The sequence below is a fragment of the Onychostoma macrolepis genome, chromosome 13, assembly GCF_012432095.1.
Source record: "Onychostoma macrolepis isolate SWU-2019 chromosome 13, ASM1243209v1, whole genome shotgun sequence".
NCBI classification, from domain to species: domain Eukaryota; kingdom Metazoa; phylum Chordata; class Actinopteri; order Cypriniformes; family Cyprinidae; genus Onychostoma; species Onychostoma macrolepis.
The window spans coordinates 9,403,180-9,419,896 of record NC_081167.1 but is presented as its reverse complement, the minus strand read 5'-3'; the positions used below and the strand labels follow the sequence as shown (position 1 = coordinate 9,419,896).

The 16,717-nt window shown below is 37.2% G+C and overlaps 1 protein-coding gene across 4 annotated transcripts in view; it reads right to left on the bottom strand.

Moving 5' to 3' along the window:
- Positions 1-6,250: 6,250 nt before the first annotated feature.
- The window catches only part of dlg5a (discs, large homolog 5a (Drosophila)), a 69,521-nt gene continuing 59,054 nt past the window's right edge, over positions 6,251-16,717 (bottom strand). For 3 of the 4 annotated variants that reach the window (XM_058795608.1, XM_058795610.1, XM_058795609.1), the window contains exons 24-34: positions 15,972-16,105; positions 15,715-15,879; positions 14,857-15,040; positions 13,438-13,586; positions 12,572-12,742; positions 11,498-11,694; positions 11,254-11,397; positions 10,219-10,346; positions 9,888-9,997; positions 8,334-8,443; positions 6,251-8,009 (exon numbers count right to left, since the gene is read on the bottom strand). In XM_058795608.1, the coding sequence (XP_058651591.1) occupies positions 7,906-8,009; positions 8,334-8,443; positions 9,888-9,997; positions 10,219-10,346; positions 11,254-11,397; positions 11,498-11,694; positions 12,572-12,742; positions 13,438-13,586; positions 14,857-15,040; positions 15,715-15,879; positions 15,972-16,105 (1,596 nt within the window). In that variant the 3' untranslated portion in view covers positions 6,251-7,905. The remainder of the gene's footprint in view (positions 8,010-8,333; positions 8,444-9,887; positions 9,998-10,218; positions 10,347-11,253; positions 11,398-11,497; positions 11,695-12,571; positions 12,743-13,437; positions 13,587-14,856; positions 15,041-15,714; positions 15,880-15,971; positions 16,106-16,717) is intronic. The other variant, XM_058795611.1, reaches the window with a different exon arrangement.

Here is a 16,717-nt window from a genome sequence, read left to right as displayed (position 1 = left end):
GTGATAATAATATTATTGCGCTTCATTTTTTTAATATATATATATATATATATATATATATATAATAATCAAGTGTGATAATACAAATGCAATTATTTCATAGTAAACTTAAAAATAAAATGTTAATATTTTTATTATTATCATTATTTTAATTTTCATCATTTTCAAACGTAAAATCAGCGAGCTTTTATTTTGGCGGGTTGCCGGCAAGTAAGTATTATGCGCTTCCGGGTTTAGCGCTGCTGATGGAATTGCGTCAGTGTATGAAATGTCACAGACAGTTTTGCTTTGAAAACGGCAGCAGGTAGCCTAGATTATGCTTTCAGTTTGGATAGAAATCTTATACAGTACAGTTTGTCGATCTAAAATGGTCAACCATGTCGGTACGCAAATGCGCTGTCAAAACTTATTTACGCAGTCCATTTTTAATTTTGGTCGCGCATGCGGACCACTTATGTGCACCCCTGTCTATATACAATAAACATTAGTGCTGTCAAAATTAATGATTAATCCAAGTGATTAATAAACTCAATCCTGATACCTTCCTGGTTTGTACTATGCTCAATTCTATAGCTAATGGCAACAATGTCACATTTAACTAGAAGATGTAACAAACACGTTGAACTCAATCCTGTATGTACAACAACAGGGTAATCTACATCAGTTACATTTCGCTCGAGTTCTCTTCTTGAGTCTCTGCCACGGACATCTTCGTGCCAGCTACATCGTCTGCTGTGTCCAGTGTTGGGGTAACGAGTTACAAAGTTAGTATAGCCTACTTATCACAACATTGTCAATCGCAAACGCTAATTTATTCAAACGTCTCTCTACCGAACTACTTGCTGTAGCTTAATTTGCGGAGAACGAAGGAAAGCACCCGTTTGATAAATGAGCCAGTAGTGGAGAAATAACTTTTAAGAAATAATCTTTTTTGAGTAACGACCCCAACACTGGCTATGTCCTTGCTGGAGTGTGACGTGATTTGTGTCATGTGCAGGTGCGATGGATCGCGTACAAACCAATAAGGTGTCGGAATGGTATATGTTTATACTTCTCATCCACAATCAAATTCACTCTATCCGGATGGCGCGATTTATATGGATAGGTTTTTTTTTTTTTTTTTTTTTGAACGATGACAAGCCGGAATGAAAACAAGCCGAAATAAAATAGGAGTAACGAGGCTATTTTTAAAATGTAAGGAGTAGAAAGTACAGATAATTGCGTGAAAATGTAAGGAGTAGAAGTAAAAAGTCGGCTGAAAAATAATTACTCCAGTAAAATATAGATACCCAAAATTTCTACTTAAATAAGGTAACGAAGTACCTCTGAGGGTTACACTAAGACAGGACAGACCCTGAGTCTTACCCAATAGACATGTGACAGAAATAAATACTACCACCTTTAAAAAAAAAACAATCAATCAAATAGTTTATTTTCTCTCAATGTGTGCATATCGAGTTGGCAACATATTCCATCCTTCTCTTTATCTGAAACGATATATTCTTGTATCGTGTGAGGTGGTCTTTCAGTGGTTTTCCATCTCATCACAGATAGCAGTCTGTCCTAGTAGGCCACCAGTTGTTAGGGTCTGGATCTTGCAGACCCGGCCTCAGTGGTGTTATTTATGGAGGGCAATAGGATCCACGACTGGTCATCTTCCTGGAAAACGTGCCCAGCTGTCTCTTAGAGGGCTAAAGAACCGGTTCCTGAAAGAGCCGCGTCAAAGAACAGCATAGCTGACAGATGCAAAACTTAGTTACACAGACATCCACAGGAACTTTATTTCAATGCTGGAAGAGAGCACACTTTTATTATGCTGAGGCCTAAAATTTTTTCATGGTTGACCACTCAGGTTCTAGCACTAGTTCTCGAGTTCAGAAGAGTTGTCAGCAGCTGTCTTGAAACAGATACGCCAGCAGGAGACTCAACCCTTTCTAAAAGAAGAGGAAGGGGACTTGAAGGACGTGTTGCTTTCGGGGTGAAGCTTAAGAATGCCGCAATGGGCTTACCGTGGCTGAGGGAGGTTTGGAGAGGGAGCTCAGGACAAGAAATCAGCACGAGCCAAATGAGGACGCGCTTGGGGGAGGAGCTTGACTTCTCATGACTGAACTGTGATAATCAGCGCTGGCATGGCCAAGGGCATCTTCAGTGCTACACACCACACTAATCTTTTGCTGAGGAAATGTGCTTTCGTACAGCCCGTGACCTCTCTGTCAGGAGAATGTTTGCTAGCCTAGGAGGGGGCTTACCTGATGACTCTTCTTCCTTGTTTGAAGGGTAGCTGAAAACAAGAAGGAATGTGTGGCTAGAAGCACACTATTATTCAATGCCTGTTTAAATCAGCATATTATGATAATTAAGTCTTTGGCTACAGTTTTGAAGCATTTTTCACAAATGATTAATGTGCAAGTGGCAGCCTTTGCTGCTAATATAAATATGTGAATTAATGAGATGCATGTGTTTTGTTATAGTACACACTTGAAATATTGAATCCTAATGGACAGTTCAGATCAAATTATTTGAACTGGTAAGATTAAAAATAATAGTTCACAAAAAAGGAAAATTATTTACGTGCTCTTAACACTTTTTATCCCCATGGAACAAAAATTTTTTTTTTTTTTTTAAATATTCCATGACACATTACATCAATATTAGTTAATGCAGTAGGTAACTTGAGCTAAAAAATTACCAAGTATATTACGGCATTTATTAAATTAGGTTCATGTTAATTAAATGAACAGGGCCCGTATTCATGAAAATTCTTAGTGCAAAGAGTTGCTCCTAGTGACAAAATTCTAAGAAAATTCTTAGAAATGTGGGTGTTTCCTCTTAAAATTAAAGAAGCGATCCTAGTAAAGAAAAAAGTCATTTAGAAAGCATCTTAACCCTTAAAAGAGGTCTTAAGGCCCAAAATTGTTAGGAGTACGGACGAGGACTTTTAAGAGGCTTAAGAGTTTCTTTAGCAGTGGAGAAAATTGACAAAACATAAAGAGGGAGAAGAAATGTGTTGCACACAATGCATGACAGTGAGTTAATAAGATGATACACATTAGATTGTTCAGGAATGTTTGTGACCGATCTTTGAGACATGCTAACATCTCTGACACAGCACCAGAAATGGAAGTAATCACCACATTAACTACATTAACATATTTGGCAACTGGAAATATGCAACTAGCAGCAGTGATGAATTGGGTTTGTCACAACCTTCTATAAGCAAAGTGATCACACAAACAATTACAGCTCTTTCAGAACCTTATTGTTTTGCTATTAATTTCCTATCAAACACATTAAGTATGACAGTAACAGCATGGTAAATAAAAAATAAAGATATACATATAATGTGTGTGTGTGTGTGTGTATAGTAAAAGAGGAAGAAATTATGCCTGTTATGCCTTAAAATTATGTTTCATAGTGAAGGCTTATAATACACCCTACACTTAAAAGTGCTCTTTTTTTCCCTTGTTGGACAACCAAGACACAGAAAGTGTCATAGCTAGCAACGGGGTCAGACCATGCCTCCTCACTAAAATAAAAGTTTTTGTCTTTTCCTCGCTCAGATTTGCTCTTAGAATCACTGAATACTGAATCACTCTTAAGCTAAGACTCCTAGAATGTTTTTTTTATTTATTTTTTTGCTAAATTAGGAGCCTTCTTAGAGGATTCTTACACTAAAAAATACTGGGTAAAATATGGACGAACCCAGCGACTGGGTTGTTTAGACCCAGCGGTTGGGTTACTGCCCAGAAGGTTGGATTAAACATTTAACCCAAATGTTGTTTGAAAACAACCCGGCATGTGTTCTGTCCAATATTTACCCAGCACTGGGTTATATTTAACCCAGCATTTTTTAGAGTGTAGAAGCTTTAAGAATACGGGCCCAGATGTTTGTTCATAGTACATTCATTTACTTAAAATGTGATCAATTGATCTGTATGAGCTTTGTATATCTACATCTGTCTATTTGCACCTATCTACAACTGTCTATCTGTCTATATTGACATCTATCTGACTGGTGTTAGAGAACACCTGACAAGAGATCAGAAGACCATTCCTTCATCCAGAATCACTCCAGACCCTTTAGATTCCCAGCTCCATGTTGGTGCTGCTTCTCTTCAGTTCACTCATTTTCTACAGGGTTCAGGTCAGAGGACTGGAATGGCCAGCAGAAGCTTGGTTTTGTGCTCAGTGACCCATTTTTGTGTTGTTTTTGAGGTTTGTGTTTGAATTATTGTACGGTTGGAAGATCCAAACATGGCCCATTATAAGATTTCTAACAGAGTCAGTCACGTATTGATTTTTTATCTGTTGGTATTTGATAGAATCCATGATGCCATGTGTCTAAACAAGATGTCCAGGACCTCCAGCAGAAATATAGGCCCACAACATCAAAAATACAGCAGTATTCATCATAGGGTACTTTTTATCCCCGTGTTCACCAAACCCATCTTGAGTGTTTGCTGCTAAAAAGCTAATTTTTCAGTTTCATCTGACCATAGAAGCCAGTGCCATTTGAAGTTCCAGTCGTGTCTGATAACTGAATATGCTGGAGTTTGTTTTTGGATGAGCTAGGAGAATTTTTCTTGAAACCCTCCCAAACAACAACATGCGGTGATGTAGGTGCTGTTTGATCATTTTTTTTTAAGGATTTCTGACCCCAAGACTCAACTATTTTCTGCAATTCTCCAGCTGTGGTCCTTGGAGAGTCTTTAGCCACTCAAACTCTCCTTCTCACCGTGCATTAGGACGATATAGAGACACGTCCTCTTCCAGGCAGTTTCGTAACATTTTATGTTGATTGGAAATTCTTAATTATTGTCCTGATGGTGTAAACGGGAATTGTCACTGCTCTAGCTCTTTTCTTAAAGCCACTTCACTAATTTGTGAAGCTCAATTATCTTTGCTGCACATCAGAAATATATTCTTTGGTTTTCTCATTGTGATGGATGATTAAGGAATTTGGGCTTTGTTTTCCTCCTATTTATATTTCTGTGAAACAGGAAGCCATGGCTGGATAATTTCATGTTCATAATCACCCTGGAGTGCTCAAAATTGTGAATATGAATGGCAATGTACTTCGGAGATATTTTACTCATAAGAATTTCTTTCTTTTGTGAATTTTTTAAATAAAAGATCAAAAGGATTAACAATGCAGATTAATTTTCACAGCCTTCTTTGATCATATTTACCAAGGGTGCCAATATTTTTGGCCATGACTATCTATATCCATCCATCTATCCCTTAGAATATCTATCATCTTACAATATCTCTCGATCTATAATCTTATTATAATATCTATCTATATATCCATTTATCAGCTTACAATAGCTACAACATCTATCTCTATAATCTTATATTTATCTATAATCTTCATCTATCTATGATCTTTCGATATCTATCTCTATCTATAATCTTATGATATCTATCTATAATCTTTATCTATATATCCATCTATCATCTTACAATATGATTTTACGATATCTATAATTTTCATCTATCTGTCCATCTATCGATCTCATAGATGGATGTAGATATAGATACACGGATGTGGATGTAGATGTGGATTTTGTCTATATCTGCATCAGTCTACAGCTATCTTTGTGTATCTATTTGTCTATAACCTACCTAGGTTTGTGTATGTCTATACTACATCCATCTGCCTGTCTACTGCTACATTTATCTATATTCAAAAACCTGTTTATAACATCTCTCTCTATCTACAGTATCTATCTTTACATCGGTCTCTGTCTGTCTATCTATACTAGCACTAGAATAATTCAGAAATACATGCAGTTAAAGCTACACAGCCTTCGGTGATTTTCAGTGCCATCAAGGCAGGTTCAAATGGCATAGTGCTGTAGTGTTCTACTCGGTCAGCTGATGGTCTGATTAAACAACTTCCTCTGACAAGAAGTTTTTTGCAAAAAATAAGAAAACGTCACATCACGTCAGGTTTAACAGCCCCATCTACCCCAAACAGCAGCTGACAGCCGTACAGACACAGCTATTGTCTGAGAGCTCACCTTAGTTCCAGTAATTAACACCATATCTTCCCCATGGTTAGACGCAGTGCATCAGCTTCAAGGAGGAGCAACAAATAAGACAGCTCCACACTCAATTACAGCACATGTCAATCTGCCGTAGATGCAACCGGCGCTGCAGAAGCAGCTGTATGACACCCTTAATATGATGGAGATCTCAACCCGCAGCACAATGAATACACCCATCAATCAAACACACACCATCGTGATTCATTTAATGACATTGTGAGATACAGAAAATGACTTTTATTCTCGCATTAATGACTTTTTCATACAAATCACATTCTTTTAGAATAAAAGAAATCCCAATGGGAACCGTACCTGTGTTTTAATCGTTCTAAATACTCGGTGATGATGAATCCCTCGTGTAAAACCGTATGCTAGCTATTCAGAATAATAGTTAGGCGTTAGATTAACTTTAAAAAAAAAGTCTAATTTCAACCCAGTGGACTGATATCTTACTCTGAAAAAAGAAATGTAGGAAGAAATCCCTTTTTATGGAGTGTTTCTCTTTTTTTTCTTTAAAAAAGGCAGTTAATGAAATGTATGGAGCAGGAGTGATACAAATGAATATTTTACAGTAAAAATTATAGTACCTATTTCCATTCTACTGGAAACCTACAAACAGTCATTTGTTTAGGGTTCAGAACATTGGAAGTGCAAAACGGAAAAACAAAAGAAAATAACGTGTTTTTGGCACAACATTAATTGGGCTACTGGTCTGCTTGAGACATGACATGCCTCTTGAATAATAATAATAAAAAAATAATTAAATAGCAATGAAAAACCACTAACATTTAAACAGATTTAAGAAAACCATTTCAGGTTTACCCTGCAACTTTTCTTTTCGTGATTTTTTTGTGTTTGTTGTGTTTTGTTTTTAGTGTGTAGTACATAGAAAAGTGACAGACAAACACACACACCAACAGAAACGTGCATTCGCTCTCTCTCTCTCGCACACACACAAACATGCTAATATTTGCTAAGACGTGACACTCCGTCACACTCCCCTAGGACTATAGCCTAGTAAAAATACAGTAAATATATTTCTATATATTTCGATGAAATTGCATACATACGCATACATGTGCGCCCGTACTTCAGTTCGTATGCACAAGTACAAGTGTTACGTGGGATATTCTCTTTAAATATAAGCTCTGCTATGAGAATGCTTCTAGATCTCATAGTACACAGTGGTCTGTCTAGCCCTGGAGTGCAATCTGAGAAGTTTTACTGTTTAAATACCAGGCTTTCACCTTTCGCCATTGTCATACGCTCAGTAGATCTCCAAAGGCACTTCCATTTGGCCCGTAGAAACCGCTTGGCTGCTGTCTGTCTCGGCTCCATAGATAAGCACTACGATTCAAAGCAACGTTCACTGACATCTACACAACAAACTTGGCCACAAACGACTCTTAAACCACAAGACGAGGATTCAGTCCTTGAGCTGATATGTCAGACGTAGGAGGGTGTCACGCATACCGTTTTGGTGCAGGGCTGCTTGTACGGGGGACTTCACATTCAGGCAGACGTTAAACAATTCACCGACTGATTGCTCTGTAAACGAGTGTCTTAAATGCAGCATTGCTAAAACTTTACATGTCCGTCAGGAAGACCAAAGGAAATGAACAAATACTTCAGTGCTATCGTCCCGCATCTTCATACAAACACACACTTACACACACACACACACACACACCTGTAGACACACTCATACACACATATACAAATAAAAGTTACAATTAATAACGCAATAAAAACAAACAGACAAAAAAAGAATCACTATCTTAACGTGACGCTCGTAACGTTAGTGTACCTTTGCGTGTGTTGTGTATAAAGTCTAGTGTTTGTAAGTCTCTGAGCCCTACGGAGAGCCCAGCGGCGTCCACAGAACTTTGCTCTGTTCCTGATCCACAATAGTCACGATCTGAGTGCAAATGTAAGGGAAGGTGCCTCCTTGAACAATACCTGTAAAAAAAACATCAAAAAACAGCGAGTCAAGCTTTCATGAATTGAAAGTTCAAAAGCACAGCATGTATTTGCAACAGACCTTTTGTAACATTATAAATACCTTTACTGTTGAATAAAACTTTCCCCATACACAGAGATTAATTTTCCCATCTTAAAATTAAAATAAACACCAGTAAATGTACTTTAATTGTAATTTACTATATTAAATTAGTAATATGATCATATTTGGTTAAAATAAAGAAATAAATAAATACATCTGCTTCTCAACATGGTGTCACGTTTTTGACCAGATTTTTACAGATGCAGATAAAAATAGCAAACCTGTGAAAAATTTGCTATACTCCTGCTCTATCTTCTGTGCAATCTCAAACTGCTCCTTGGAATGTTTTTGAGAGACTTTATCCCGCAGATAAACTGGATCCTTCTGCTCTCTACACAGGCAAACAGAAGCAGTCATTCATACTTCACACGTAATGACATTGCAAGATTAAACTGGCATAATCTTTTGAGACAAACGTGGTTCAAGCAGCAACATTTTGGAGGGGTGCATAATAAAACGCTTGAAAAATGAAGACATCAGCTGTTAAATACTAAAACTGAGTAAAAGTGTGCAGCTCCCTTGAGACATAGATTCCTGCAGGGCAAAACAACTGAACATCTATTTAAACACCCGGCTGTGACAGGTATAAATTAAACTGTGTATAAAATAAAATAAAAAATATCAAATAAAATATGTACATATGTAAACACCCTCCTGTAAAAGGTGCTGTCTAAGATTTCCTACATTAAATAAAAATTAATAGAAAATAAAAAAATCAAATAGTAAATTATTAAACCATAATATGCACCATTATAACAACCATAGAGAGAAATTTTTTTAATGTCACAGACTTCAGACTTTTTTCAGACATTTTATTAAAATCATGGTAATATTTAATTGTTGCTTTATTTTATACTGGTGCAGAATCCTGGTGAACACATCATGCATATTTGAATATTAATATGAAAATACCAACCAGCCCTGGTGTATGTATATGTGAGTTTTCATAGAAAGCCAAGTTTTTGCACATATGATATGATGTCATGATCCTGAGCACTAATGAGAGCAGTACTGATTAACTCGGGTTGCCTTTTAAGTAGGTGCTAGTCAGCAGGTCAAAGACGACCTGCATTAATCCCCATAGCGATTGAGTGCAGGCTTGATTTTCTAATCCTGCTGGGAAATCACCAATTTAAAAACCTCTGTTGGGACGACTTTGCACCATTAGTGCTCTGACGACTCTACACGGAAGCGCTGAAGAGACCTAAAGGCATAGTTATGCAGCGCTATCAGGAGAATAAAGCTGGGATTTATTGTCCTTTTAAGTCTCACACCCCTAGAGAGCTATCAGTACAGTATGCTGTGAACCCGTGATATGCATATTAACGGTTTACAGTCGGCTTTAATTTTCCTCGTCTGAAAAACTGGGCAGGAGATCTCACAAAGCGGTCTTCGGCAGACAACCTTGAGCGAGAGCGAAGGAGAGAGACAGACAGAAAGACTGAAGCGGCTGCCTACGCTGTCATATATCTTGTCCTATATCTGTGGAATGTTATGGTTATAGTGAGCCAAGATATTCATCCATTTAACAGCAGTTCTTCCAAGTCAAATGCAGCCTACACAGTAAAACTGCTTTCCATTTCCCAAATGTCTACAGGGCCCTGAGGGAGCACACAGGAACTTCTTGGCGCACAAATGTGCCAGGAGGGTCTTAAAGAGTGTGTGTGTGTGTGTGTTTTTGGACAGGTCTCACAAGGACACCCAAGAGCTCAGCTGGCTCTCTAGCTCACTGAAATAATCGAGAAGTACGTGTGAAGAGGGATGTGGACACTTACTTTATCTGCTTTGCGTTTTTGTAGCGAATGAAAATGACGATTGGGTAAATGTGAACGCTGTGAAGCCGTTCGATAGCGTGAGGTGCAATGTCAAGCAAACAGTGACAGTCCTACGAGAGAGAACGACACAGCACAGAACAGGTCTGAGTCATGTTACACATATACAGCATGAGCGACTGCAAACAGAGAAACAAGAGCTCACTGACAGCACATCAACAAACATGAACCTCAGCTCTTGATATTCATCTGATTAAAAGATATATCAGATTTCAGCTTATTATTAAGGGCTATATTGTCTCAATTCAACATCATAAAAAAGGTGTGGACAAACCTTGTCTGTGATCTCCTTGATGGAGGCAACAGTAGTCACATCAAAATGGCCACTCCTCCGTTTGTAGTCGATGAAGAGAAAGTCTTTTACCCCGCGCTCGATGGCCTGCTGGGAAGCCTTCATCACCTCTAGATAAGCAGAACAAAGAAAGGTCAGCACACTCGTATTCAGCAGCATCATTAGGCTGAACCAGCAAAAATTAATATGCAATTTAACAGTCCTTTATGAATTTCAATACTAACAAATTCAAATAAAATGACAGCTTGTACACCACGTACATTTCAATTAAGCGCACATGAAGTTTTTTCCCCAAATAACCATTCAATTAAAAAAAAAAAAAAAAGTTAAAATGTTGACTTTGTGATAAACACTTTAAATCACTAGACAACTCAATTTAAAATAAATTAAATTAAAAATGTAAATACAAAAATTCTCCCTTATACAATATTTTTTGTAATAGGCACATACCATATTTTATATATATATATATATATATATAGAGGTGGTATATACAAAGATGGTACCGAACCCGTGATATTTTATATTATTATAGTATCTTTCCAGTTTTCATTTTAGGTTTAATTCAGTAAATTCTATTTAGGTTTAGTTGATTCTTATTTCAGTTTTAGTAATTTTAATACTTTAACAAGTAAAAAATTTGAAATAATTTTGATTAGTTATTAGTTTTATTTTGTTTTAACAACATTGCAAAAGTCAGGTGTTGTTATATTATTTAGTAATTTTAGTAATGATTTTTTTGTCAATTTTAGCAACCTCTCAATGAAGTAAAGGCACTTTTAACATCATTGGTATGACAGTATTTGATAACGCTGTTGTCTTTAAATGACTGCGCTGTCTATTATGGAAAATGCTAAATGTATATCCTATCTTTGTATATCTTTATCTATATTATCTTTGTAGTTGTAGTAAACAGCAGCAATCAATTAGCCAACTAAAATGCCTAAATTATTTTCAAATATTTGCTTTCATTCTCTGGAAAATGTGTTATACGGGTAAGAACTAGTGGGCATTTACCAAGCACACATCTGCTGAATTTCTCGGGGGATTCCTTGACCAGCATGTCTTTAACCGGATCCACCAGCGGGCCGAGGATCAGCACCGGTCTGGGAGACGTGCAGTCAATCTTCTGCACTCTCTGATAGGCCAGACTCACAAAATCTGGCCACATCCACAAAAAAAAAAAAAAAGCAGTCAACATCAATTTCATCAAAATGCTAATTTCATCAGCACTGCATTATGGGATATTGGAGAGTCTCACCATCTAAGAATGGAATAGAGTCTGTGCTGATTGCGTCCAAGGCTACAACATCTTTCCCATCTTTGGAGCTGCTACGTTTGTGCTTCTGTTTCCTGCGGAAGAAGGATCTGCGTGCGGCAGCGGAGAGGGTCTTACTGGAGCCCGTCTCGTCCTTCAGTTCAGTCATACTGTGTCTGCGGTAGAACTCCTGATCCATCCTGCAGCAGTACATGAGTCCAGGTCACACAACTGCAGTCGGCTGTATAGTATGTTTCATACTGTTACCTCCTATTATTCAGTTCATTTAAAAACTAGTCATTACAATGTATACACACATTTTTGTGTCTGAGGTAAGCTTATGCATTATTCTGAACACATGAATTCACTGCATTAAGTCAATTCTAACTAGTGGTTGAATGAAATCAGAAAAAATAAATCTAGTATGTAGCTAAAAGGATACACATTTATACCACAAATTGTTATGTACTCGAGATTGCTGAAATTAAACACTAACTTTAAACATTGCCACATATTCACATAATACTCATGTAAAATAATAAAATATAAAATTATATAATAACAAAAAAAAAAAAAAAAAAATGTAATTAGCCAAGTGGGAACGGTTTGCATCTGATGCAAAAATAAATAAAGAAAGAAAGATAAAGTGGCCAAATATCAGCCAATATTTATACACTACCATTCAAAAGATTTAAAAAAAAATTATTATTAATTTAAAAAAGGGTATTTCTTATGTCCACCATTCATTTGTACTATTTGTTTATCTGTATTTCTTTTAAATAAAATAGAAAACAGTGTAAATTCTAATTATATTTTACAATATTACTTTAATATATTTAATCATGCTAATAAGCAGTTTTGCTGCTCAATAAGCATTTCTTATTATTATTAAATGAAAATAGTTGTGCTGTGTAATGAAGCATGGGAAGTGTGGAATAGTTTTTTTTTTACACAACAGAAACAGAATCTTTTGTAACAGTCTTTACTGTCAAGAAAAGAATAAAAATATTCATTTAAATAAAAGCATTAATAATATGACTCTTTCTAAAGATCGCGTCTTTAGAGGGTGTGACTCACATATATTTGCTAGGGATCTGCCCCCTTTGAATTTTTTGTGCATTTTCGTCAAGTTGCCAGGCCATCCAGGTGCCAAAGTTGCCATTTGGTAGCGTGTCATCCACATAGAGGATGTCGTCTTTCTTAAAAGAGAGGTCGAGCTCAGTCTCAGCCAATCGGTCATAAAGTGCTCTGGAAGAGAAAGAGGACATGAATAATTCAACAAGTGACAGCGTTATACATGAGGAAAAGACTGCGGCATCTGCAAGAACGAGGTAATACGAGACAAATGAAAAGAGTGCAGAAGACAAAGAAAAATAAAGGAAGGAAAGAACGAATGAAAAATTCAGGAAGAGGCCGGGACAGAGTCGATCCCTCATTCCTGGGAGTAGCACGAGGCGGCTTTTAGCGGCCACCCATAACTCCTCATCCCTGCTCATTCATGACATGTGCATTGACGGAGATTATTTACTGCCCGTGACATCATGGGAGCGCAGGCATAAAAAGCGCCTGCAACAGCTGCGGGCCACAGAATTTCATTTGCAAAGACAAACACGGCTATTTCTGAACAGCCCTCTTCCATTATTCTTTTTCTACCGCGCAGACACAATGCATCTCTGTCTCGAACCGTCTAATTACCACAGCTACTATTATAGAACACAAATTATGGAGATTTGGTGATACAATCTCCACCGCCAGATACAATATCTCACCCTCCATCTTAAACATAATTAAAGAGATTAAAAGATTCCCATTGCAGCAGTTTTCTCACATATCTATATATAGAGCAGCGCACACAAGGCACAAACACTGGCATTTGGTTATAGAGAAGCGGTAAGTGGCCATGAATGGTGATGTATGTCGATGCTGACGAGATCATGCTGTACCTGATATAGAATCCATCTCCAGGAGTGTCCTTCACCTGGTTGAACTCATCCAGACGATGCTGGACTCTGAACGTCACTGTTTCTGCAGGCTTCAGCATTTCCAGGTACGCCTCCTCAACAGTCTTATTCTTCATACTAACTGTGCCATACTGGACGAACAAAGAATGATAGAAAGGGTGCAGTCATGTTTAGTTTAAATATCCAATCTCTTATGTCACCAAAAATTGAAAGAAACATTTATACTTCAAACGTCTTGAAGTTTGTAGTTTCTATACCGCTATGAATGAATTACACTGGGAATAACCATTTTAACATTGGTTAAAAAAAAAATTAAGGGTTCCTGATCGATTTCCATTCCATGTCTATTAAACTCGTGGCGAAACACAACGACTTCTTTGCTTTGTCTTAGTGAAGCAAATAAGTGCTGTTGCCATGGCTGTCACAGGTCTTAATATATCCATGCCAGGAATGGGATATTACCAATTTCATACCAAGCTTCAGAAAGCAAAAAGTGATCAATAAAAAAAACATTGTTAGGAATGCATACTGACATTTGAATTAGAGGAGAACAAAACAGGCAGCGGCAGGAAGGAGTCCAAGAACCAAGTGAACATTTGTTTTTTACACTTTTGGTTCAACTGTCTCAAAGTCAATAGGTTTTTTTGGTTAAATGCTTGAAATAAGGTCTCAAGATGTTTTTACATTTTATCCTACAACATAAAATACATCAGTAATACCCCACTTGCATTGAAAAAGGTGGTTGCTAACAAGGGAACATTAAAAATCATCTTACATTTCACATTGTGTTTAGACTTGTGCTCATGCAAACCATTCCTACGTGTGGATTTTAAACAAAGACTACAAGAGTTATCGGAAGCTTAAGTGATGGTGACATTGAAATTGATTGTGGTGTAGTTTATTTATAGCCTAACTTCGCTTACGTCTGGTAATTGTATCTAGGCTTTAAATTCATAAAGGTTTTGTTAGTTTGTGAAGATCATCTTGATTAACAAAATGTGCAGGAATCATAACTTTTGTTGGTCACAGAGCTTGCTTTCTGCAATAATCCAAAAGTCAATGGAAAAAATTACAGTTGGCTTTTTGTCAAAGAAACCAGGGTGAAATGCGTCATCACTGCAGCACTATATAGAGTAGAAAACCAAATCATAATATTCAGCTGAAGTTAAAAGTTTAACTGCACCAGTGCCAATGCTAAGATGCTTCTGGAAACCTGTGTGTCTTGATTGTAACAGTCAGGGCTGTCAAGTTAAAGTGTATATGTCCTTTCAGGTCAGTGCAAAGCATATAACACGAAGTACAATAATTCTTTTGTGTCTTACAGAGAACTGCTGTCTCACCATTTCTATTCACAGTAGTTCCCTAAAAGCACTACACAGAAAGTGCAGTAGCTCCATTTACCTCAAGTATCATGTCCCCAGGCACAAGCCCATCCACTCCTCTGGCAGGACTGTCCTCTTCCAGCCTCTCCACAAAGATCCCCCGCAGGTTTCCTCCACACAGCTGAATGCCCAGCTCCCCCTGAGTCTTCCTCACCGTTACCAAGCGAGGCTCTGGAACTTTCTTGGAACTCTCAGAAGACATCCTGACATTCAAGAGCAGAAACAGGCTGGTCACTCAAAATCATGGATTTCGTGTTGTGTGACCCAGGCTTTTCCAAAAGGTAAGCTGCATATTTATGCTTCCTTTGAGAAGAGCTACAAAATTTTGGGCCAAACTGTAAAGCATTGCACATATCCTTCCAAAAGAAGGCATTCCAAAGAATGTTTGGCAACAAGCTCAGTGTAAAAATGGTGAGAAGGTGGAATAAGCGTGATATTGATTATAAATATACCTATTAGTTATTCTAAATAAAAAACATTTCTAGTGACATGTGCCAAACTTCTCCAATCATTTATTTATCACAACTGACTGGAAAGTCACACTCATATCTACCTCCAATTCTGAGTGTGATCTCAAAAATCTAATCAACAACCAGTGGATAAAATCCAAATATGCCCAGCATATATTTTTTATTCTTCCTCGAAAATCTGTTTCATTTAGATTTTCATCCCAATATTGAAGAAAAGATGTCACCGTTTCCTAAAATAGTGAACCCACTTCTGTGCAATTTGCATGTTCCACAGAGTTGCTGTCATTGTAGAGCGCTCCAAATCTGTCATTTATGTGATTATATTCAGTCAGAATGCTGTCTTAAAATGCATCTGCTATCTAGACAGTAGACAGCAAGGCAGATCACTGTATGTATTTGTGCAGTACCTGATGAAGCAGTTGGGACTGGTGGTGGGTGTTGTCTGCTTGGAGGACGGGGTGAGCGTGCCTTCATCTTGTTCACTCAGGGTGTCTATGGTGGAGTGGTTATCTGGGGTGGCGGCTCCACTGCCCTGTGGGGTGGACTGAGTGCTCACTGGCTCCAAGCGGGAACTATGGAACAACACGGCCAAGAATAAACCACCCCCGCTTTGAGATCAAATCTACATTAACCTGAGCTAAATGAAATGGAAAAAGGGCTGTACCTGGAGCGAGAGTGGTTGCCGAGCTGATACATGTGTGGGTTGTACTGGGCCATGATCGTGATGGTGTCACACTGCTGGCCAATGATGAGGCGCGCTTGCTGCTCGGTGGCATTGCGCAGGTTTATCCCATTGTACTGAAAGAAAGAAACAAAAATCAATTTGAGTTGCATGATACATTTTAGTAGTTGGCATGGCATACAGCTTTACTGATGGCAAAATAATATATATATTTATAATTTAGCTGGACAGCACATATGTATGCTGTCCAGCTAAATTATAAAAAAAAAATATTACTAAATATAAATAAAACTGTATAAAATAAAGTAAATAAAATGTGTGTGTGTGTGTGTGTGTGTGTGTAGTGTATGTATAACATTTATATTATATTTTTAAGATTTATATTACAATATTTATATACTTATATATTTTTTATTTATTTATTTATTTTTTATATACACAAACAATACAAAGAAGTGCAGAAAGGTGCATGGACTCAAATAAAAATAAAATAAAAAATAAGTGCATTAAACAAAAAACATAGCAAAAAATTGCATAAAATGACTTAAAACTGCATATTTGCATGAAATTGCATAACAGCATAAACAAAATAGAAAATAAAATAAAGCTGCATCAAATACAATTGCATGAAAATAAAATAAAATGGGGTGTGATAGTCCTCGATATGAAGCGTGAAATGTAGACAGAAACACTATTTAAATATATTGCACTCTTTAAGTGGGCTGTAT